Source organism: Suillus clintonianus (assembly GCF_016758775.1).
Source record: "Suillus clintonianus strain FC179 chromosome Unknown DEU56scaffold_1, whole genome shotgun sequence".
Taxonomy (NCBI): Eukaryota; Fungi; Basidiomycota; class Agaricomycetes; order Boletales; family Suillaceae; genus Suillus; species Suillus clintonianus.
The window spans coordinates 1,373,534-1,394,677 of record NW_024539225.1 but is presented as its reverse complement, the minus strand read 5'-3'; the positions used below and the strand labels follow the sequence as shown (position 1 = coordinate 1,394,677).

The 21,144-nt window shown below is 50.0% G+C and overlaps 9 protein-coding genes across 9 annotated transcripts; 4 read left to right on the top strand and 5 right to left on the bottom strand.

Moving 5' to 3' along the window:
- Nucleotides 1-108: 108 nt before the first annotated feature.
- DEU56DRAFT_722115 (inner membrane protein import complex subunit Tim54-domain-containing protein) lies at nucleotides 109-1,609 on the bottom strand (the record flags this gene model as incomplete). Its single annotated transcript, XM_041347717.1, has 2 exons — nucleotides 109-1,191; nucleotides 1,247-1,609. The coding sequence occupies 2 exons, from the start codon at nucleotides 1,607-1,609 to the stop codon at nucleotides 109-111; spliced, it is 1,446 nt and encodes a 481-aa protein (XP_041215954.1).
- Nucleotides 1,610-1,703: 94 nt separating this feature from the next.
- Nucleotides 1,704-3,928, top strand: DEU56DRAFT_23237 (SKIP/SNW domain-containing protein). Its single transcript, XM_041345198.1, has 6 exons — nucleotides 1,704-1,777; nucleotides 1,828-1,979; nucleotides 2,032-2,096; nucleotides 2,146-2,745; nucleotides 2,806-3,656; nucleotides 3,726-3,928. Exons 1-6 carry the CDS (start codon nucleotides 1,761-1,763, stop codon nucleotides 3,772-3,774), a joined length of 1,734 nt encoding a protein of 577 aa, XP_041215953.1. The 5' UTR covers nucleotides 1,704-1,760; the 3' UTR covers nucleotides 3,775-3,928.
- A 1-nt stretch (nucleotide 3,929) lies between these two features.
- On the top strand, nucleotides 3,930-5,662 carry DEU56DRAFT_23285 (uncharacterized protein). Its single transcript, XM_041345199.1, has 3 exons — nucleotides 3,930-5,331; nucleotides 5,382-5,546; nucleotides 5,609-5,662. Exon 1 carries the CDS (start codon nucleotides 4,111-4,113, stop codon nucleotides 5,287-5,289), a length of 1,179 nt encoding a protein of 392 aa, XP_041215952.1. The 5' UTR covers nucleotides 3,930-4,110; the 3' UTR covers nucleotides 5,290-5,331; nucleotides 5,382-5,546; nucleotides 5,609-5,662.
- Nucleotides 5,663-5,934: 272 nt separating this feature from the next.
- DEU56DRAFT_764962 (uncharacterized protein) lies at nucleotides 5,935-7,959 on the bottom strand. The gene is made up of 2 exons (XM_041350959.1): nucleotides 6,329-7,959; nucleotides 5,935-6,267 (listed from the first exon to the last, which is right to left on the bottom strand). Exons 1-2 carry the CDS (start codon nucleotides 7,897-7,899, stop codon nucleotides 6,078-6,080), a joined length of 1,761 nt encoding a protein of 586 aa, XP_041215951.1. The 5' UTR covers nucleotides 7,900-7,959; the 3' UTR covers nucleotides 5,935-6,077.
- DEU56DRAFT_764957 (uncharacterized protein) lies at nucleotides 7,960-8,660 on the top strand. Its single transcript, XM_041350958.1, is given in 6 exon segments — nucleotides 7,960-8,064; nucleotides 8,116-8,153; nucleotides 8,202-8,264; nucleotides 8,281-8,282; nucleotides 8,371-8,390; nucleotides 8,444-8,660. 6 exon segments carry the CDS (start codon nucleotides 8,025-8,027, stop codon nucleotides 8,638-8,640), a joined length of 360 nt encoding a protein of 119 aa, XP_041215950.1. The 5' UTR covers nucleotides 7,960-8,024; the 3' UTR covers nucleotides 8,641-8,660.
- Nucleotides 8,661-8,929: 269 nt separating this feature from the next.
- Nucleotides 8,930-12,425, bottom strand: DEU56DRAFT_897083 (putative transmembrane protein). The gene is made up of 10 exons (XM_041356435.1): nucleotides 11,571-12,425; nucleotides 11,398-11,517; nucleotides 11,205-11,340; nucleotides 10,756-11,150; nucleotides 10,605-10,704; nucleotides 10,379-10,557; nucleotides 10,064-10,328; nucleotides 9,790-10,008; nucleotides 9,659-9,739; nucleotides 8,930-9,601 (listed from the first exon to the last, which is right to left on the bottom strand). Exons 1-10 carry the CDS (start codon nucleotides 12,308-12,310, stop codon nucleotides 9,023-9,025), a joined length of 2,814 nt encoding a protein of 937 aa, XP_041215949.1. The 5' UTR covers nucleotides 12,311-12,425; the 3' UTR covers nucleotides 8,930-9,022.
- A 78-nt stretch (nucleotides 12,426-12,503) lies between these two features.
- Nucleotides 12,504-15,333, bottom strand: DEU56DRAFT_764950 (2-isopropylmalate synthase). Its single transcript, XM_041350957.1, has 5 exons — nucleotides 15,197-15,333; nucleotides 14,849-15,143; nucleotides 14,407-14,796; nucleotides 14,284-14,356; nucleotides 12,504-14,232 (listed from the first exon to the last, which is right to left on the bottom strand). The coding sequence occupies exons 1-5, from the start codon at nucleotides 15,208-15,210 to the stop codon at nucleotides 12,617-12,619; spliced, it is 2,388 nt and encodes a 795-aa protein (XP_041215948.1). The 5' UTR covers nucleotides 15,211-15,333; the 3' UTR covers nucleotides 12,504-12,616.
- A 416-nt stretch (nucleotides 15,334-15,749) lies between these two features.
- DEU56DRAFT_867500 (tRNA synthetases class I, catalytic domain-containing protein) lies at nucleotides 15,750-18,498 on the top strand (the record flags this gene model as incomplete). The annotated part of the gene is made up of 10 exons (XM_041355430.1): nucleotides 15,750-15,953; nucleotides 16,005-16,167; nucleotides 16,215-16,555; nucleotides 16,609-16,767; nucleotides 16,823-17,031; nucleotides 17,082-17,249; nucleotides 17,301-17,407; nucleotides 17,464-17,629; nucleotides 17,686-17,842; nucleotides 17,899-18,498. 10 exons carry the CDS (start codon nucleotides 15,750-15,752, stop codon nucleotides 18,496-18,498), a joined length of 2,274 nt encoding a protein of 757 aa, XP_041215947.1.
- A 1,080-nt stretch (nucleotides 18,499-19,578) lies between these two features.
- Nucleotides 19,579-20,916, bottom strand: DEU56DRAFT_764943 (uncharacterized protein). The gene is made up of 5 exons (XM_041350956.1): nucleotides 20,503-20,916; nucleotides 20,379-20,451; nucleotides 20,178-20,331; nucleotides 19,728-20,125; nucleotides 19,579-19,661 (listed from the first exon to the last, which is right to left on the bottom strand). Exons 1-4 carry the CDS (start codon nucleotides 20,799-20,801, stop codon nucleotides 19,992-19,994), a joined length of 660 nt encoding a protein of 219 aa, XP_041215946.1. The 5' UTR covers nucleotides 20,802-20,916; the 3' UTR covers nucleotides 19,579-19,661; nucleotides 19,728-19,991.
- Between the last annotated feature and the right edge of the window lie 228 nt (nucleotides 20,917-21,144).

Genomic DNA, 21,144 nt, shown 5'->3' with positions numbered 1-21,144 from the left:
GAGATGTGTGTGGTGGATTGAAAGTTTGTAACGTATACTTGCTGTAAGATAATGTGTATGGTGTCAATTGAGTAGATGGCGGTCGGCGATCAGCTCCTGAGCCATGCATCAACCAACGTCGTCTGCTCGAGGCTGGTCGAAAACCTGCAGGGCGTCAGGCAATCGTTCGTCCCATTGCGCAGGCTGACCGGGTTTCACGATTTCCCAACCAGCCTCGTCTCCACGCCATCTCATCTCCTTCTTCAATCGTTCCGCACGCAGCTCTACTTCTGTTGGCGGGGGATGGCTTTCCTCCTCCTTCGTGGGGGCCCGGGTACCTCGTGCTAAGGCGCGTGCAGTCGCTAGCTTTGCAGGTAGTGCGTCGTAGTACGTTTTGCGTGCCTTTTCCGTTTCAGACGGCGAATAAGCTCCATTATAATAGGATTCGGCAGGAAGGTCGAAATCGAGGTCTCCTCCTTGACGTCCGTCCGACTGCGATGGACCTTCTGAAGCAGCAACTGTCGTGTTTGGTGCTGCAAATGGTCGTACGTGATTCATTATCAGAGAGTAAGCTGCTTCAGAACCAGCGCGGACTTTATGCCGCTCATTAAAAAATCCCCATAACATATGGGGAACCTGTCTGAAGCCGATGTGATTTGTGAAGGGGACAAGAAGGAGCGTTGGCAGGGTTGGTATAGTCGATGGTGGTGTGTCCAATTGTGCCGGAAGATTTGAAACGGACTGCGTGGATTTTGGTGGACTGGAAGAAGGAATGTGCAAGGGAGAGAATAATGCCGCGTTCTGCGAAGGTAGAAGGCGCGAACGGGTTGGTAAGGGCTCCCCATCCACTCCATCGGAATCTACGACAAGTTCCTCAGGCTCATCAAATCGGCCATCCGACGCCAGTTCCTGAGCGAGCATGTCTTCCCGGTCGGCGCGACCCATGCTCTCCGTCCAACCGCGTTTGAGCCCCGACATGAACTCTTTCAAAGTGTGCCGACCGACAAGGACGATACCGCCCTCGAGTTCTCGCTTGCGTTTTTGCTCAAGAGATGGCTGGTTAGGCAAAACAATCGGGCTCTGGGACACAGGCTCGACACCTGCATCAACACGTCGACGAGCCTTAATCTCGTCTGCGATGCGGTCGGCGAGGTCACCACTCCGACGCCCCGAAACCATCTCGTAGTCTACGGCAGCCGCTACAAGGATTGGCTATAGATAGACATGTTGAGCGCACTTTAAGGTCAAATAAACACATTGTGCGCACCTTAACGTACTTCCTGAAGAATCTCAAGCTCTTATCATGGTCCTCATCTCCAGGCCATTTTGCGCCGTATACGGTGACCTTGCGCGGCAGGTCTGCAGTACCCAGTGGGTCCTTGGCAAGATGCTCAACGCGTGAGGCATACTCGTCACGGATACGTCTGCACTCTCTGCGGTCATAAGCATAGTATGAGACAATAGAGGTGGTCACCGAGAGGAATATGAGCCAGTTTCGGGACGGAAGTTTGGGACGCTTCTCGAACCAGGATGGTGGAATTCCAGTGAACTCGAGAGCAGCTCTTACACCGGATTTTGATTTTTGAACTTGGCTAGATTTTGGCGGAGAGTCAACATTTTGTGAGCTCATGCCCGCGCTGCTACTAGTTATGTATCGAGCCGTGCTGTACATAGTCCGTCACAACCAAAAAATACTGTAGTCGCACTCGCCACAACAAATAAAGGCAAACAAAAGTCTCTTGACAAATCTTGGGCAAGTATATTGAACGATCATCTCTGCCATGGCTGCCCTCGCTGCGTAAGTCAGTTGATGCATAATAATTAATGATGCTGACAATTTCTATGCAGTCTACTTCCACTACCCGCGTTTACCTCAGCTGTTTCCGACGATGAGGAAGAAGTTCCCAAGCCTGCTCCGTCTCAATCTTTGATCACTCGGACACCAATACCGCCATATGGTCAGCGAGTGGGATGGAAGCCGCTGAAATCTGAGGACTTCGGTACCTGCACTTCTTTATCCCATAATCACGAGTGTTCTGAGCTTTTACACAGGTGATGGTGGTTCATATCCCGAATGTCATGTCGCACAATATCCATTAGACCTCGGGCGGAAGAAGGCGAGTGTTTTTTCTGCTTCTGTACTGGTTTACTAAGTCGACACACCAGACGGCCGCAGGCAATACACTTGCTCTTCAAGTCGATAGCGAAGGCAATGTTCGCTATGACGTTATTGCTCACCAAGGCCAACGTTCTGGCAAATACATTCAGTCCCAATTCAAAGACCTCGTCCCTATCGCACATCGTAAAGACCTCACTGATGAACAGCGGACGATGGAGCGCCCTTCTGAGGAGGAGGTTCAAGCCACTGCGGACAGAACTCGGGCCGCCCTTGAGCAACTTGTTTCCGGAAAGATCAAAGCTGCACAACCGAAGCATGTTCCGGATGCGCAGGGGAAGACGACATATATTCGGTACACCCCCGGCCAGCAGAACGGAGGGGATAACGGTGCGCTCAAGCAGAGGATTATCAAAATGTCAGAGGTTGTGGAAGATCCAATGGAGCCGCCAAGGTTTAAGCATAAGAAGATTCCCAGGGGACCACCAAGCCCACCCCCTCCTGTATTACGGAGTCCACCAAGGAAGGCAACGGCAGCAGAGCAGAAAGAGTGGATGATCCCACCATGTATATCCAATTGGAAGAACAACAAAGGTTTCACTATCCCTCTCGACAAACGGTTGGCCGCAGATGGTCGGGGTCTCCAAGACGTTAGTAGTACCATCCCTCTCGATTTCAGGCTAATATTCTTGGCTTTTTATCTTTTACAGGTCCATATCAACGACAACTTTGCCAAATTCTCAGAATCATTGTTTGTCGCAGACAGACATGCTCGTGAAGAAGTCCGGCAACGTGCACTTATGCAACAAAAACTCGCACAGAAGGAGAAGGAATCTAAAGAAGAGAACCTCCGCATACTTGCACAGCGCGCCCGCCAAGAGCGCAGTGGTGTCGCACCTTCTCGACCAACAGCCGAATCTCGGGCGGCAGTCACGTCGACTCTTGCTGGCTATGGCAGCGGCAGTGAATCATCCGCATCCGACTCTGAACCGGAAGATTCAGAAGAACAGGAGGCTCGCAAGCTCCGCGACGAAATGCGTGCCGAGAAACGTCGTGAACGCGAACGTGAAATGCGGATGTCGAACATGGGCGCCGAGCAGCGCGCCAAGATGCTTGCACGGCAACAAAATCGTGATATATCGGAGAAAATCGCTCTCGGTCTCGCCAAGCCGACCATGTCGAAAGAGAGCATGCTGGATTCGAGGCTATTCAACCAGGAGTCACTCAGTGGTTCATTTGCAGATGAAGACAATTACAATTTATACGACCGGCCGTTGTTCCATGGCTCGACAGCGGCAGCAGCAATATACAAGGCTAGGGGTAATATTGAGGAAGGCAACGACGAGTCATTTGGTGGTGGGACCGAGGAGGGTATTGGCAAGGCTCTCGATAACGACCGGTTCGGTCTTGGGAAAGCGCGTGTTGGGTTCGAGGGGGCAGAGGACCAAGAGGTCCGTGAGGGACCTGTGCAATTTGAGAAGGATACAGGGGACGTCTTCGGTCTAGATAAGTTTTTGGATGAGGCAAAGTCAGGGAAAAAACGAGGTCTGGACACCGACGTGTGAGTGTTATGTCGCACTGCCTGTTGTTGATGATGTACTGACTTATGTTATTCTTGGTGTCGCTGCAGTGGTGGATCTCGGAAACGGCAACAACTGGAAAAGGCGTCCGATTTCTAGGCATTTGGTTGCTTGTGTTCTATCGCTGTTGTTGTCTTTATGCTCTGTATCCTATTGCATTAACCATGCATCTATCATATTTTTCTCTTGGATGATATTTTGACTCAAAAAATCTATTGTCGACGCTTATTGATGTCGTTGACAAGGAGTGATTTCATCAAATGTAGTTGTAAATGGTAACCATTCCCAACTACGACGGTAGCCGTCACTAGCGCCTGTTCCAGTTGTCCCTCTCTTTTCGCCATATCGTGGCAGGGTCTTGGCCCACCTACATTCCTTACAAAATTCAAGCTGTGATCGTTCAGCGTTCCTACTGTAACAGTGCATAATCCGCCAATGCATTCTGAATTTCGTCGCATACCTGCTGAGCGGGTACGGCACGCAAAACGGCTGGGTCATGTTCAGCCTGTAAACAACCCGTTTGCGTCTCCTCTCGTGTTCGCTAAAGATGCCACAAATTCTACCACCACCACTCAAAGTACTACCGCCAAAACAACCGTAACATCATCTACCACACCTGTTGCAGTATCCTCGACAGCGAAGACTAGTTCTTCACAGTCGTCTGCAACTCTTGCTACCTCCTCGCAGACGTTGACGTCTTTGCAGTCCACTCTCACTACATCCTCTACAACCACCTCGTCTACGAGTAGCCCCGCTGCCAAGGGACTAACTACTAGTCTCTCGCAATCCACGTCCCAATCTGTGGTTCTCGTTACCACCACTCCCACTCCAACAGCCACCGCTATCAATAATGTCAGTAGCGCTTCAAGCCAGACTCTTTCTGGCGGCGCACTTGGTGGTATTATCGCAGCCTCTGTAGTGGTCGCCCTGGCTCTGGTTATATTCATCGTTCGCAAGACGTATCTCCGCCGCAGGGAGAACCGTCGCCTTTCTTGGCCTGCTGGCAACGTCTTCAACGACAATGTCTTCAACGAGACCAAGCCACTTCCTCCAGCTCCCGTTGACGACTTCTCTGAAAAGCCTGTTTCGGTGAGGAATTCACCAATGTCGCCTTTTGAGGCGCATGGGCAGTCACTGTACACGAGCCCTCCGCAACCCCCGATTCAAAGGATGCAGAGTCCATTCACGGGGTACGCAGGCCCAGCCCCGCCTGCCGCTTCGTATAACAACCCGATGCCCATGTATTCCCAACCACCGCCCTCTCTAAGCCCTGGAAACTCTGCTGTTGCCATGGCACGTGCAGCAGCAGGCGCCAACTCGTACCCTTCTAGTACCCCTGCTCCAACACCTCCACCCAGATTTCCGACTGCCTCTGAGGCAGTTGTCAACCGCGCGTTCATCCCCACGCTTCCCGACGAGCTCTCAGTCACAGCGGGCGAGCGTATTCTTGTGCTTGCTCAGTATGACGACGCATGGGCGCTCTGTGCGAATGGGCGTGGTGAACAAGGCATGGTTCCCCAGGAGTGCCTAGATCGACCTGTCGCATATAATCAGGGAGACTGGCGGAACGCTAGGCGTACTAGCAGTCTGGCTTCTGATGGCAGACACTTTTAACTTTGATGTCGTTCGTGAGCTGGACCGCAGGGTCGGACCAGTGTATGTCTCTCAACAATTGTTGTCATATCGTCCTTAATGATTTCACGCAGGCATCACCATATGTTTAACTTTATTTATTTAGATACCTCGCATCTCGCAGCGATATTCCAGCGACCACACTTTTCTACTACGTTTTGTTTTTCGTTCTTATGATATGCACATCTCGAATTATCCGGTACGGTTTGGGGGTGGGGGTGCGGATGATTTGTTGTTGAGTTGGGCAGGGTTAACTCGTTGTATGAATTTGACTGAATGATTTGCAACTTGATCACACTAGGTACTCCGTATCATCCCTCTGGCTCGAGCGTTATCTCATAAAATTATATGGACGGTAAATTCAGTTTCTGAGTCGAGATGCCCTCTGTAATGGTGTTGGGCAGAGTGACCGACAACTTTTATTTATCTTAAATCTGCCTGAGAATACTGACATGACTATGATATGCGAGCTTTCGTGAACCAGCGCTTCGATTCCCTGCAATTGCTGGCATTGCGCTGGCAGTATTACATCCGTGTTCCACACCTGATCCAAAGTTTCATCTTATGACATGTCTCTCTCCGGCCACCGGCGTTTGAGCCTCCACTCCTTTGGCTCCGCTTGCGGGCATCCACAAACTTGTTCACAAGGGGTTTCCACCCAAGCGCAAGCAATTATATCGTGAGTATATTAAATAGTTGCGCGTGAGATAACTTATTACATGGTCCACGGGTATGGAAGAGAGTACCGGGGTATAAGTGAGCACGTCATACTATTGCAATAACAATCTTGAATTGCTTGCATTCTTCGGGCGGTGGGGAATGCGTTGCGACGAAGCGGCACTCAGCGCAGACGTCCGTCTATTTAGCTGGGCCCTTCGGAGCTCTTCATCGATTCGCCACATCCCCTTGACGAATGCTTCACGGTCAAGAAAGCCAGTCGAGGATGGATCACAATCGTTCCTGAAGCGAATGAGTGTATATACCGTCAGTATATACTGTCAAAAGGACTGCAATGACATACCATATGTCTCGGAGTTTGCCGCGGTCAAGTTTTGATGCGCTCCAGATGAGCCTCACTATTCGGCCGCCAAGTCTCTCTTCAGGTCCAACTGGGACATGATCTGCATCGTCGTCATTATCACTATCTGCCTCCTTCGAGGACAGTACAGGATGATCCTCCGGGTTGGTAATCAGGTCAACTGAAAGACCTCTCCAGCCAGCAGCTTGCCTGCTCTTCTTTCCTGATGATGTAGATAATGGTGAGGACTTTGTCTTGGCTTTCCTGGCAGTTTTTTCTGCTTTCCGTCGACTGACCACCGTCACAACAAATAAGGCTTCATAACGTGTGCGTGCGGCAGGCGGGACTGGCGTGGGTCGCAGGAGCAATGAGGCTTTCTGCGTCAGCTGCCCACTATTTTGGGTACTTATGCTTGCGGTGCTGATGCTTGTGGTACTTATGCTTGTCAGGGAGGTGGTAGTTGCGTTACTCAGGATGGAAGAGCGATCGGAAGTGGATGCGGAAGTGGATGCGGGTGATGTGCGGGAAGAAGGAAGTTTGGTACGTGATAGAGACGGCGGAGGAGGTGGTGGAGGTGGGGGTCGGGGTCGGCGAGTGGTAGGCGTTGAAGATGTTGTTGACACTGATCTGGAAACGGAGGGCGACAGCAGCTTTGTGCCTGGTCGCTGAGGTAGCTTTGGAGGCTCGGGCCTGGGTGTGCCATTGCCATTGCTAATGGCCTTCCCCCAATCAAAGGGGACATTGGCGGTGGGACTTATCGTGGAAGACACGTTCTCATATGAGTCAGCGATGCTCACGATGTCCCCGTCCACGCCATCGTTATCGCCATTTGTCCCGAGGGATGACTGCATGGACAATCTTGGGCTCATGGGTTTCAGGTCGCTTCCATCAGAAGAAAGCGATACGGAATGAAATGATGAAATGGAAGAAGCGGGCGCGTGGCTTACGCGAGCAGAACCAAAAGCATGCGGACGAGGCGGAGGGTAAGTGTGCTCCACGGTGAGCGAGTCTGAGCGCCCTGAGGGTCGTAGAGTAGCACTGCTGTCAGAGATAGCAGAATTGGAAATTGAAGGTGAAGAGTCTGTTGATGTATATGACGGTTTACGTGGTGGGAGGGGTGGGCGTGACTTGGGAGGGGACTCCAAATTAATGAGTGGCGCTGAAGATATCGGTACTGAACGAGCAGCAGCAGGATTATGGGTTACCTGTGGAGGTGCTTTGATGAGATCTGGAAAGCCTTTCAGATGTCTGCCATTGTAATGTGAGACACCGGACGGTGCTCCGTTTGGGCCATCATCTACAATCCAGTCTTTTAGGTCAATCAATGAAGTTCTACGACCTAGATTTGGAGGCGACGGCGATGGTGACCTGCTCAAAGACTTTGGCGGTGTAAACGGAGCAATTGGTTGGAATGAGTCTGAGGTTGGTGAGATAGGTGATTCAATGGGGTTAGTAGAAGGAGGATATCTGGCCTTCAAAACGACGAATGAGGGTTTCGACGTCGTTTGAGAAGGGCGCTGGTCGATGAGAGCCTCGAAAGCTTGGATCCTTGATTGCAGCGCGGCTGAAGGCATCTTATGTCTCTTCGCGCTGCGCAACCCATAAACGTTATTTATTTATTCACACTTCCCAAACCAAGTCTCCGGCACTCTCCGGAGGCACCACCTGTGAAAAAAAAAGGGGTGTATCGACTTTGATAATGACGACCAACATGCCCAGCGATCTTTATGCCGTAGCAGGTTTGCAGCCTCAGTAAAATCCAACATTTCAGGAGCTTACCATACGCCTAGATTTCTGCCTCATCCCAATGGGAACAGGAGAATCTTCTGTACGTCGACGGGAAATAGGGGATATTCTCCAAAGTAACGCATTTTAGGTCGCAGAATATATCGCAGAGTGCCACAGAGTCTTGGAAAAATCAGGGCTGACATTCAAGGTGAGTATGTGCGATCTGCCAGGTCCAGTCTAATAAGTTTGATCTCGTTTTAGATGCAGTAAGATTATTTATCTATATGTCGAACTTCTGATAACGATACACGTCTCAGCGGGTACGGCACTAATCTTGGTTAGTTGCAAGAGGCGATCAACCCCTGGCGATTTACTGAACATGCTTGTTAGAGGGGCCTTGGAGCGAGGTGTCGAAGGCTATACATGATTGCCATGCTGCAGTCCACGCCAAAGGTGCCCCTCGAGTTGCTACAGACATCCGCATTGGTACACGCGTAGATCGAGACGCTCCCGTAGGCGATGGCAACTACCACAAGGTGCAACGTGTAGAAGAGATTCTAGCGAGAGACAGAGCATCTGTATCTTGAGGCCTTGTTGCTTGATTAGGTCAGTGAGGCAGGTAATAGTGTATGATTTTTTTTGGCTTGGGTTTCATGCTTTCGAATCATTTGTACACATAGGCATCGTGACAACATACGACGTGATTTTATTCTTCACGCGATCCTCAGACATACATCGTATGACCCTATAGTTGGGGTGCAACATCACGATCCTCTAGTCGCACCCATGGAGAATGATATCCGCGCCGCTCTGATTTCTGATCTTCGAAGGAAATGTTACAGTCCATCTAAACTAACGTCAACGCAATCATAGATACAAAACGCGAGATAGAATTCATATGTGCGATATACGTCTCAAATGTGCAATATTATGTGATATGCGATATAATAGAAATCATGTATGCAATCCTCAGATAACAGGAACATGTTTAGTCCCCTTCGCAGCATATATCTGCGCCAGCAGTCCAAGCACCCCACCATCCTCCAACTCCTCTTCGTCATCAATCCCTTCCTGCTGCGATTCGTACGGCTTCTTGCCCTGAGTGTCCCCATCAACGTACGAATCGCCCAGTCCACTGCCAACACCACCATCTGCATTCCTATCCTCATCCCTTATCGGCGGCGGTAGAGGCGCAATACTTCCCTGCGAGTCGCCAAGTACCGCGGTCTGCGCCATGCCCATAGCTGAATTCGAGCCGATGGCCGACTGCCATATAGTAGAAGAACCAACGCCACCGCCTCCTCGTGTGACAATGTTGCCCCCACCTAGCTGAAGTCTCCGCCGGAGGGCAGCATGTTGGCTCTGCCGAAGAGCGCGGTCGTATTCGTGAACACGTTCCGCGGGGTCTTTGTTGCCATCGTTCAGCAGGACGGTATTGTCTAACGCTGTTCTTGACGTGGAAAGTCTGCGCCGCGCACTGAGGTCCGCGATGCGGCTGAGATACAGGGAGCCGGAGGGATCTGATGGGTTCCAGTCCGGGTTTGCAGCCTACGTGACAGGAATAGTCGTTAGAAGTACAAATTGTCTCATGTTAAGGTCACGAACCTTGAAGTTCAAGAAACTCTTCTCCATCTTGCCCTCTCGCGACATCATGCGCTCGTCTTGGTTCTGCGAAGGAGCTCCGAACTATCCAACGGTTAGCAGACGTGAACCACGACTTGAAACTATTATCTTACCCTGACATTGCCGTGTCTCTTGAAGTCGAACTCAGCAAAGCTGCATATATAACCTCTTCCAGGTACCCAGACAGTGAAGTCATGGAAAAAGTCAACAATAACAGGTGCACATGGTGGGAGTGAAAACCAGAGTATGAACGGTGTTGTCAAGACCGAGACGATCTCCTGTACGAAAATGGGTATCTTCATCGCAAAAAGCTCTCCAAATTCTTGGTGAACCTGATGCAATTCAGTATCAAAAGTTAAGTTTCGATGATGGAAAGCTGGGACCAACCTTCTTAGAATGTAGCTCCTCCTTCCATTCATCTGGCATGTAATGCGTATATTGGATGACTTCCGTCATGAGCAGCTCAGGATCGAACACCCTGTTATCCTCTGGTATCATCCCTCTGGCAACGGCAAGCACGGACCCAAAGACACCGAGATAAAACAAGACAGTCCTATGCGGCGTGATCTCAAAGTGCAAGACCAAATCGGGATCGATGACAGACGCGAGCACGAGCACCGCTGCGAAGGACCCGGCAATAAATGCCACGAAACTAAACAGGTGGTCAATGCAGTCGACGAAAAAAATAAGTCATGGACGAACCGCATGATGATTGTCATCTTCTCGTTGGGAAATTGGCCGATGTACATACTCGCAAGGGGATATGACTCATCTAGCCGCCGCGTGAAGAGATGCGAGAGCTCGTTGAACTCGCGAAACTTCCATTGCGCAAAGGGTGTGTAGCGCCGACCACCGATTGATGACGGATTTTTGTGGTATTCCTGCAGAATGTTAAGCAACACTGCGTGTCACAGTAGGAGCAACGCACCTCGAAATAGCGGAAGAATGAATACATAATCATGTAGAGGACGATAAATGGCGCAAAGATAGCGTTCAAGATACCCATAAAAACAAGGCGTCGACGAAGCCTATTGTACATGAGCGTGAAATTCCTCACGTTTAGCTGAGGAAAAGCGTACCCATTAATTAGGACGGCTCTATTCTTGGTCTTCAAGAACACCTTCCTGACGCGTCCTTGCGGGTCAAACAGGTACTCCATCAAGCAGAACCGTAAATTCCACTCCAACACCCTCGTTAATGTCCGCCCCTTGCCATCATCACTTGCCCTCAACAGCTGTTTAAGTTTGGGAGGAAGCGGCACGCGAAGATCAAGCACGTCCTTGTTAAACAGTGCGATGAGGTAGTTCTCTTGCCGCATGATACGATTCGCTATGTCATGCGCATCGAGAGAAGCAGTTGCTGGTGTTGCAGCATTAGTCCCGTGCGCTGAAGATATGGCCGTTATGGGGTTTTCTTCTCGTATCGCGGCTATCCTGCGCACAATTTCGGGCCAGGCGATGGTCGGGATATCTGCCTATACGCGTACCTTATGAGCACGAGGGCAAGGGTGAGACTGAAGTGTACGTACATCTGGGACACGTAGAAGGTAGGTGTAGAATTTATACATGTTTACCAAGCGCATGACCTCGAAGACAAAAGATATAATTTGCCAGACATAGAACGCAGCGAAAAGCAGAAAGAAGAGTAGCGTAAATCCAGAGAACCTATATGTCATGCACGTTAGTGTCGTAACTGTAACTGCCTTGGAAATAATCGCGCACTTTGATACGCAGCGGTCGACCACCGCGTCAGACAAGTGAGTAGTTTCATCCTCACTAATGAGACTGTAGTCGACACACCCAAGTAGGAATGTCGAAAACCCAATTACGAATCCTACTGTGCTACGCATCAACAGTCAGCAATTTAGTTCGGTAACGCAAAAAGAGCGACTGACAGGAGATTGAGTCCTCGTGCTAACGCTATGGAATAAATCCCTTTGCCCTCATAGTATAGATACACCTCCTGCAGAAACGCGTCCAGGTTATAGACGTTAACCCAGTTCCAGAGCGCACGTTCGTAATCGTCCAACCCACGCATAGGCTTGGGTGATGCTTGTAGCCGCTCTGGTGGCGTCTGCGGAGGTTCGTCGACGTCTACTTCTGACGGTCTAGGAGGTATTGAAAGCATGGGTAAAGTATCTGTAGGAGGTGCTGTTGCATGTGGAAGAGATCGTGCGGATGTGGAATACAGTGGTTGCGAGCGGCCCTTGCCCTTAGAGGGGCGGCCAGACAATGGCGAATCCTCTATCATGAAACGCTGAGGAACATCGTCATCCGATTCCTGCTCGTATGTCCTGTCTTCCTTCCGTATGTTAGGCCGTAGCATGTTCATCTCGGAACTCTCCCCGTCCCACGATACTCTGTGTTTTCCGTGTGATTTCGTGCTCTTGGACAGGATCCCTCTGGTCGCGTGGCCTGCTTCTAGGTCTTCCTCTGCAGTATCGTTCTCGTTTTCCTCGACAAGAAATTGGTTTGCTTGGGTATAGCCTTGGTGTGTACGGCTCATTGGATTCATCATGTTGAGGAAGGGACGTGAACTGGACATCATGAGACCTCCTGGAGGATATATGGACTGTGAGCCATGCAGATTTGCTCTGGAAGACGTTGAGGGGCGAGTTGAAGGTGGAGACGACATTCGAAGGAGGACTGATCACTTGTTTATTAGGGCTTTCAGTTGTTCAGGCTGAGTCCATGGACAGAGTATGGCAGGATTGGTGTCGTTGGCCTTCGTACTGCCAGACAAGGACGCGTAGCTTTATGTCCTGTCACACAGATACTCAGAAACAAGTGGCGTCACACCGTGACACCGTGACTGTGTCCTGCCAGCGAACCACTGAGTCCACTCCATGGACATGGCTATGATAATGCATGAGGCAGATAATATACATCCGGGTAATACATTGATATCTATATACATGTCTTCTTCGCTCTGAACAGCCGCTTATGCCTTTTTCACAACTACATCCAGCCTGCTCGCCGCTCTCAACACAGCCCTGATACCAGATGCAGTGATGTCGGTGTCACTGCCCAATCCCCAGGCAGCTTCTTTTTTGGCCCTTCCTGGCAGCTCATAGAGGAGCTCCACAAAGGAGACAGCCTTCACTTCTGAACCCTCTCCCACGGAGTGCTCTGAATACTCCCGGCAGAAAAGAGCACCCTCAACTTGTGTGTGCAACGCAGTGAGGGCTGCGGACAAAGGGCCGTTACCCTCACCAGCGACCTTGCACACCACGCCGTCGATCTCCATATCACCCTCGAACCTGGGGCCGCCGCCTTCGACGCGTTCGAAGCGGAAGTCACCCAGAGAAAACCTGCCCTTGTCTTCGACCTCGTAGCCGTATGTCTCACGGAAGAGACAGGTAAGGTTGTCATAAGTAATTTTGCCATCTGACGCGCACACCGCGCGCTGCACGACTTCGAAGAAGGAAGTTTGCAATCTGCGAGGGAGCTGCAAACCCAAAGTATTGACGATAGCGTCCGCAACATCCGATTGGCCAGAGGTAGCGTTGAAGCCGACGCTGAGCTTGAGCTCGGGCAATACACGGTCGCCAATGGCACCGTTGACTGCACTCAACACGGCGTGCAGACTGGAAGCGGCAATGTCAGAATCGAGTCCAACACCCCACCATGACTCAGACGCTTGGCGAGTTTCCTTGACATCCTCGGTGGTGGCAACGAGTTCAATGTATGAGGCTGCCTTGGATGCTTCTCCCTCGCCAACTGCGTGCTCTGTGTACTCGCGTAGGGTCATGTCGATTTCCAAATGAGTGCGCAGAGCATCAAGAAGAGCAGAAATGGGACCATTGCCATCCCCACGAATGACACGCAATACGCCATCCACCAACATAGTACCATCGAAGCGGCGACGCTCGTCGAAAGGCTCACCGTCGTCAGTGGGATCAGGTGATGGCTCAGCCGTAATACTGAATGACTTGAGCGCCAGTCTACCTTCATATTTCGATCCACCGAAGTGGTAAGTGTCGCGGAACGCTGTCGTGATGTCTTCGACGGTGACTTCGCGTGCCTCGCGGTCGGATATTTGCTGAATAACCTTGTAGAATGTGACCTGCATCTTGCGCGGAAGGTCGAGTTGAAGGTGTTGCTTGACAAGGTACGCGATGCCTCCCTTGCCGGACTGCGCGTTGACGCGAATGACAGCTTCGTAACTGCATCCGAGGTCGGCGGGGTCCAGGGGCATATACGGCATGTCCCACATCTTGAGCTCGCCGTTTGCAGCGTTCTTTTTGTGACGAGTACCCTGTGCTTCGAAACCTTTCTTGATGGCGTCCTGGTGCGAACCAGAGAAGGCCGTGAAGACGAGCTCGCCAGCATAGGGGTGTCTTGGGTGTACAGGGATGTCATTGCAAGAAGTCACAATGTCGATAACTTCCTGGATGTTGCTGAAGTCGAGGTTGGGAGTGATTCCTTGTGTGTACAAGTTCAACGCTAGAGTCACAAGGTCGACATTCCCTGTACGTTCCCCATTACCAAACAAGCAGCCTTCCACTCTATCAGCGCCGCCAAGGACTGCAAGCTCAGCGGCAGCGATAGCAGTGCCTTTATAAATAGTCAAAAACATATCCATGATTATATGTGTCCATGACGCACCTCTGTCATTATGCGGGTGCAAACTGATGATAATTTTTTCTCGCTCAGATATATGGGCGGCAAAGTATTCGATCTTTGAGTATGGTTAACGGACGTGATGAAGACATTTATAAAAGTGCCTGCCTGATCAGCATAGTGATTAGGAGGAGCAACTTCAACAGTGGCAGGAAGGTTGAAGATGATGCGGTCAATACCCGGCCCTGCCTTGCCCCATGCGGCCTTGACTGCCTCACAAACTTGGAGAGAAAACTCCATTTCTGTCTGGGTGAATGTCTCTGGGCTGTATTCGTAACGGAATTTCATCCCGTGTGATGCAGTGTATTGATCAGCAAGCTCGCTGATGAGTTTGGTCTGTGTCGAGGCGAGTTCGACCGTTTGTTCCTTCGAGTTACGAAAGACGACGTCTCGGAACATAGGACAAAGCGCGTTATACATGTGCATGATGACATGCTTAGCACCAGCGACAGCTTCGAATGACCTTCGGATGAGATCCTCGCGAGCTGGAGTCAGGACCTAGATCGGAACCTCAGCAGACGTAAACAAGCGATTTTGCAAGAGTACTGACCTGGATCCATACATCATCCGGGATCTCATTATTTTCGATCAAATACCGAACGAATGAGAAATCGGTGTCGCTAGCAGAGGGGTATGCGATTTCGATTTCCTTGAATCCGCATTTGACCAACAAACGAAAGAAGGTGAGTTTTTGATCTGCCGTCATCGGACATGCCAAGGCCTGGTTTCCGTCACGAAGATCTGTGGAAAGCCATATTGGAGCTTTGGTGAAAGTTTTGGTTGGCCATTGACGATTGTCGAGCTTCAGTGGGACGTATGGTTTGTACTTTTGAGTTGGATCAATGCTACAGGTCGTTGTCAATGAAGAGCGCTGAAATTTAATATAGAAAGGACGGACAGCATGCAAGGCATGATGGGTGAACTTGATGAAAGAGATATTAAGATTGGGACAGAAAGCACAAGGGAATATTTGGAGGAGAGCGCTGGTAGAAACTTGTCAGGTCGAGTCACATCGGCAGAAGATGGCTACAATGACTTTTATCTTATAAAGCACTTTCGGCAATTATGTTCCAGGAACGATTCAATGGAGTTCAAGTCTACCATGACGGTCACTGCGGAGTAGCGAGCTTTCGTGAGCTCTTAGCATCCCCAGTTGGGAACCTTGGCCCGTCACTAAGAAGGAGTACCGTATCATATGGACCCAGGCAATGCGCTCAAGACGGCAGTGCTTTTCAATTACCGTGGGCGTAGTCAAACGTTGATTGCGATAGAATCAGTATATTTGTAGGAGGATCTTTATTTAAAGTACTAGGCCGCATCTTGAGTCGTGACTCACGACTGCCTGACTACGGGAAGATCGAAGGTTAGATCATGTAGATAAGATTAGGTTTACGCTGTTGGCAAAAGCTGGCGGTGAGTCATTGCATGATCCTCTGAACTGAACTTCAATCATGTCCATAACACTTTCAACAAAAACTTCCCCATTTCCTTACGCTTCAATCGCCATCGCGACGTTCACGCAGAAAGTAGATCTCAACTACGACGAATCAGTAGATGGTATCACTCTGGAGTTTGAGGGATCACAGATCTCTGCGGAGGATGAGATCGTAGCTGTGCTGGCAAACGCAGGAGGACTTGCTGGAGACAGCTCAAAGGCACTATCAATCCATATATAACTCTCCCACGTTTAACTGACTTACTTACAGACAGCCGCATATTTTGATCTCGCAAAAACTGTCCCGACCTTGACGGCAATACCGGATATCCTTGCTGCTCTCGATTCGTTAGATAACCATCTCGCATACCGCACGTTCCTCGTCGGCCACGACATCACTGCAGCCGATTTCATTATCTGGGGTGCAATCAAAGGTAACATGATCAGCCCTGTTGATGTTGTCGCGTCTGACGTTCATCAGTTGCACCAAAACTTATTGGGTTGCTCAAGAACGGACAGCAGTATGTTCATCTTCTTCGATGGATGTCTCACATCGAGAGTCTCGAGTCCACTCAAGCTGCGCTCGCGAGTCTCGCAACGGCCAAATCCAACAAAGCCAGATCGAACAAAACGGCCGCAGGATTCGCTCTCGGCCTCCAAAATGCAAAGGAAGGCCAGGTCGTCACGCGTTTCCCGCCTGAACCCTCTGGGTACCTCCATATCGGCCATGCAAAGGCCGCGATGCTGAACCAGTATTTCGCAAAAATGTACAATGGCAAGATGATCATTCGCTTTGATGATACCAACCCCACAAAAGAGCGGGTAAGCCCCATGTTTGGTTCGCGAGCATATTAGGTCTAAAGCAAATCGCGTAGTCTGAGTTTGAGGAGACCATCTTGCAAGATTTGGAACTCCTGAACATCCGCGGAGATAAAACGACGCACACGTCAGATTACTTTGACCAGATTTATGAATTGGCCATTCAAATCATCAAGAGTGGCAAAGCGTACACCGATGATACCGAGCAATTACAGGTGCGAAATTTTAGTAAAGGAATCATGCATAAATGCCGACATTGCCAACAATCAGATGCGCGAGGAACGAGGCAAAGGTGTTGCATCTGCTCATAGAGATGACTCGATCGAGGATAACTTAAGGCACTTTGAGGAGATGAAATCCGGATCCCCAGAAGGTCTGAGATGGTGTCTACGCGCGAAAATCAGCGTGGACAGTCAGAACAAAGCTCTTCGCGACCCCGTCATTTATCGATGTAACTTAATCCCTCACCACCGAACTGGGTATGGAGCAATCTACTATAATTTGCACCGATCATTAATTCATCTAACAGAGATATGTGGAAAATATACCCCACCTACGATTTTGCATGTCCAATCGTGGACTCCCTTGAGGGAGTTACCCATGCCCTCAGAACGAATGAGTACCGAGAACGAAATGCGCAATATCAGTGGATGATCAAAGCCCTTGGCATTCGCGGTGTCGACATATGGGACTTCAGGTCAATTCTACTCGTCGGTTTTGCACCCGAAAGTCACTGACACCTCCACAGTCGTCTCAATTTCATCTATACACTTCTGTCCAAGAGGAAATTGCACTGGTTCGTGGACAGCGGAATAGTCAAGGGTTGGGATGACCCGCGTTTCCCAACCATTCGTGGTCAGTTCACCTACCAAGTTTTGAGCACAAGGCTGTTTCTGATGCGACTACGACAGGAATTCGTAGGCGTGGACTAACTGTGGATGCGCTGTCGCAGTTCATGTTGGCTCAGGGGCCTTCGCAAGCGATTGTATCGCTCGAGTGGGATTCGATTTGGGCCATCAATAAGAAAGTAATCGATCCTGTTGCTCCGCGGTTCTGGGGCATTGTCAAAGACAAGAGGTGCCGTCATCAGTAACACTAAATATCTGTCTGCATGCTGATGCGGTTTTTTCCAGTGTCTCTGTAACCATCAACGGTGGTCCCCCTGCACCCGAGGTGAAAACCCTACCACTGCATAAGAAGAATCCAGATATCGGCGAGAAAAAGACCGTATTTACGTCTACTATCCTTGTCGAGCAGGAAGACGCCGCGTCCTTCGAGGACCAAGAGGAGGTATGTCATGCCAACGATAGCCGAGAGACAAGTCTAATCCGCACTGATCGCATCAGATCACGTTGATGGACTGGGGTAACGCCATCGTCCGATCTAAGACCACGGGTCCCTCGGGCGACGTCACTTCCCTCACGATGGACCTCCATCTTGAGGGCGATTTCCGCAAGACGAAGAAAAAGATTACTTGGCTTGCACAACCCTCCCAGGATTACCCCTTAGTCGACGTAACGCTCCTTGACTACGACTACCTGATCACGAAGAAGAAGCTCGAGGAGACGGACGACGTCAAAGATTTCGTTACGCCCGTGAGCGAGTTCCGGGAGGAGGCGTTCGCAGATGCGAACGTAAGCACGCTTACTAAAGGGGACATCATTCAGTTTGAGAGGAAGGGTTATTTCATCTTTGATGGCACTGCGGAGGATGGGAAGCTCGAGTTTATCCGGATTCCCGACGGGCGTGCGGCTAACCTGGCTAGTAAGGCAGGGAAGCCTAGTGTCGTTGCCGTCGACGCTCCAGTGTTGGCCTCGGGCACTACTACCGACGTTAGTCCGGTACCCTCCTCGACGATGTACAAGATGGAGAAGATTTATGGCGAGGAACCGGTGAAGCCTGTGTCCACCACAAAGATGTACACGCTCTCGAATGTATACGAGTGATGGTCAGAACAAGGATAGATAGAAAGCTAGAGTAACTTGAAGATGTGAGATAGGCATCGTCTCGAAACTTATTGAAAGCCTTTGTGTTGCTACAATATTAATAAAATCGTAGCGGTGCATCGCACCAATCCCCGACTCCCCAGGGCGGAATGTGCATACTACTGACATTATCCTCACAAGCCCTGAAGGTGGATTCGTTGTCATCGGACAGGCAGCCGGGCGACCATCACATTAAAAATATCTTAAAGAACAAACCAGCTGAGCGCCCTGATTTCGAATAAAAATGCAGTTGCACTACGGCAGGTTTCAAACATGCACGTGGTTATAAGGTGCTACTTGGTTATGAGTCTATGACGTTGAGATAAACCTTTTGAGGGAACTATCATGAATAAATGTTAAGGTGGGATCATACAAAAAAATGTGTCGGCAGGTTTCGAACCTGCACCATCCGAGGAGGAACCGAATCTGTTAACCACTTGGCTCAGGCTAAGTAATTAGTATGGGCCCATGAACTCCCGTTTGAAGTTAAACGTGCCAAGCGGGCGACTGAGGGGTCGGTCCGTTCGGACAGTCCGCGAAGAGGTACATCGAAGCGGCGTTGGCGTTGGCAGCTGACATGGCTGTGAGAATGTTGTTTGTGGGTGTGGGTGCAGATGCTGACAGAATATTTCGACGGGTCCAACGCCACAAGCGGGAAATTCTAATCAACGACAGCCCTTCGTGGAGTAGGGGGATCGGTTGACCTACATCGTCGGGGGCGCTTGAATGCAATTGGTCCTGTCGAATATCGTACTATCTTGCAGCGTATCAGGGGCCCCGATGTCATGACCATAAAAAGGCTGCCACCGCATGTGACGGGAGAAGCTGCAGACGCACACGTCAGGGACGTTTAAGATTTAGTCTGAATGGGTATCCTCTGTAAGCACATTGCTTAATTTCGGGACGGTGGAGAATGAGATCTGAGAAGCTCACCATTTATATCTATTTCTTTGTTCCCTCGTTGGTGATTGCAAAGGATGAGTCAAAAACAGACATGCCGCAAGGAGATATCGAGGCGACATCCGCTCCCATGCCTGAGGCCTCGGAAGTTAGGCGAATGTATATGCAATATCTAGCACAGTAGCGAGAAGAGACGATACGCGTCAAGGTCTGATGTTGAGGAGCTAAGTACACAAGAGGATTGATTGTTACGATAATGAGCGACAGCCTATCAGGTATAAATACAGTACCTGAGTCTCGTGCTGACGGAAGGCATTCTTCCTCAGCACCAGTACCGTATTACATTGAAAGGGCGAATACACGCCGAAGAGTAGTAATGCACGAGATTGAACGAAATGAGATAGGGTTGATAGAGCTACACAGGAACGAGCGACGTTAGCGAAAGCGATGACATGCAAAGCATGAATATACAGTGGTATCAAGAGATGCGAGGAAGAAAGCACAGAGATGCAACAGAAAAGCGATGGAAAATCTAAATCATCAGGCCGAACAAATCAAATAGATCTGCGTCGTAGTCGTCGGCCCCAATTGACGAGCGGTGTACTCCGCCAGAGCTTCGAGCGATCTGATGAGTCTGTATGGAGATTGAAGCGACTTCGGCGGAGTACTTCCATCAGGATAAATGAAACTTGAAAACGATGTCAGATAACGCTAACCAAAAGAGAGCGAGGAAAATGTACCGAGGAGTTCTTCTGTTGATACGAGGGGATGCGGTTCAAACTCTAGATAATCATGTCCCAGACTGGGTATTGGGGCGGCAATGAAGCGTTCGCCGACATGCATACTGTTGGTGTGGAAAGAACCTTTTGTCTGATTTGAATCGTAGTCAAGAAGCTGTGTCATGCTCAGTAGTGATACTGGGCTTTAAGGAAAGCACAAACTGTTAGTCCATCTTGTGCTGCCATCCAAAAGTACTCCGTGTCGAAGCGTGTGGGTATGCCGAGGACATTACGACTTTGTGGTGTTGAGAACGTGCGGAACTGAAGGTAGATAAGGAGAACGTACGATAGTATGGCGCTCGAGCACCCAAACATCCCTTTCGCTCCGATGATTTTTTCCTTGCCAATGACAATCTCTATTGGCTGCTTGCCCTTCCATCCGATCTCAGCAATGACCTCCCCTAGTTTATTGAATATAGTCGTCCTGCGAGTCTCCCCATTTTCATCTTCACTCTCTGTGTCTGAGTCCTTATCACTGTCACGAATAAAGTGGGACCTGGTAAGGATGGTATATCCGAGAGCACCAGTCTCAGGATAAACAAGAGACGAGTTCAGGATATCCGACTTTGAAAATTTGAGGAGCATCCTGCTGTGGACTCGACGTAGAATGGAAAGAAAAGCGGCGAGCAAGGGGGAGCGAAAATCTGTCCTCAAGAACAGCGGGATTTTTTATATGCATATGTGTGTACATATGCGGTGGTAGGGAGGTCACTAGAGTACACCTAGCTCAATCTAGTAGTCCCTTTGATCGGCTGACCGGGATGTCAAATGATTCCGTAACTGCTAGGCGAACTCACACGTTGGGTTCTGCCTGCGTTCGGTCCGCTATGCCATCTAATCACATTCTCTCGCGTTCTGAGACATCAAAGTGCGAGCAGGACATGGTACAAGTATGCAGTCGACTTGCCTGCCAGCACCATCCCGTAAA

Excerpts from the sequence above, each read along its gene's own strand:
- DEU56DRAFT_23237 (XM_041345198.1), top strand. Across the intron at positions 2,097-2,145 it reads TAGACCTCGGGCGGAAGAAG|ACGGCCGCAGGCAATACACT; the intron begins GCGAGTGTTTTT and ends TCGACACACCAG. Across the intron at positions 3,657-3,725 it reads CGAGGTCTGGACACCGACGT|TGGTGGATCTCGGAAACGGC; the intron begins GTGAGTGTTATG and ends GTGTCGCTGCAG.
- DEU56DRAFT_23285 (XM_041345199.1), top strand. The coding sequence starts at position 4,111 with ATGCATTCTGAATTTCGTCGCATACCTGCTGAGCGGGTACGGCACGCA.
- DEU56DRAFT_764962 (XM_041350959.1), bottom strand. The coding sequence starts at position 7,899 with ATGCCTTCAGCCGCGCTGCAATCAAGGATCCAAGCTTTCGAGGCTCTC. Across the intron at positions 6,268-6,328 it reads GGCAAACTCCGAGACATATG|GAACGATTGTGATCCATCCT; the intron begins GTATGTCATTGC and ends CATTCGCTTCAG.
- DEU56DRAFT_764957 (XM_041350958.1), top strand. The coding sequence starts at position 8,025 with ATGACGACCAACATGCCCAGCGATCTTTATGCCGTAGCAG. Across the intron at positions 8,154-8,201 it reads TGGGAACAGGAGAATCTTCT|GTCGCAGAATATATCGCAGA; the intron begins GTACGTCGACGG and ends AACGCATTTTAG. Across the intron at positions 8,391-8,443 it reads CGGGTACGGCACTAATCTTG|AGGGGCCTTGGAGCGAGGTG; the intron begins GTTAGTTGCAAG and ends CATGCTTGTTAG.
- DEU56DRAFT_897083 (XM_041356435.1), bottom strand. The coding sequence starts at position 12,310 with ATGTCGTCTCCACCTTCAACTCGCCCCTCAACGTCTTCCAGAGCAAAT. Across the intron at positions 11,341-11,397 it reads GTCGACCGCTGCGTATCAAA|GTTCTCTGGATTTACGCTAC; the intron begins GTGCGCGATTAT and ends CATGACATATAG. Across the intron at positions 10,329-10,378 it reads AAGATGACAATCATCATGCG|TTTCGTGGCATTTATTGCCG; the intron begins GTTCGTCCATGA and ends CCACCTGTTTAG.
- DEU56DRAFT_764950 (XM_041350957.1), bottom strand. Across the intron at positions 14,797-14,848 it reads CGGATGATGTATGGATCCAG|GTCCTGACTCCAGCTCGCGA; the intron begins GTCAGTACTCTT and ends GTTCCGATCTAG. Across the intron at positions 14,233-14,283 it reads GCACCCGCATAATGACAGAG|GCACTGCTATCGCTGCCGCT; the intron begins GTGCGTCATGGA and ends CTATTTATAAAG.
- DEU56DRAFT_764943 (XM_041350956.1), bottom strand. The coding sequence starts at position 20,801 with ATGCTCCTCAAATTTTCAAAGTCGGATATCCTGAACTCGTCTCTTGTT. Across the intron at positions 20,452-20,502 it reads TGCTCGAGCGCCATACTATC|TCGTAATGTCCTCGGCATAC; the intron begins GTACGTTCTCCT and ends AACACCACAAAG. Across the intron at positions 20,332-20,378 it reads CAGCACAAGATGGACTAACA|CTTCTTGACTACGATTCAAA; the intron begins GTTTGTGCTTTC and ends AGCATGACACAG.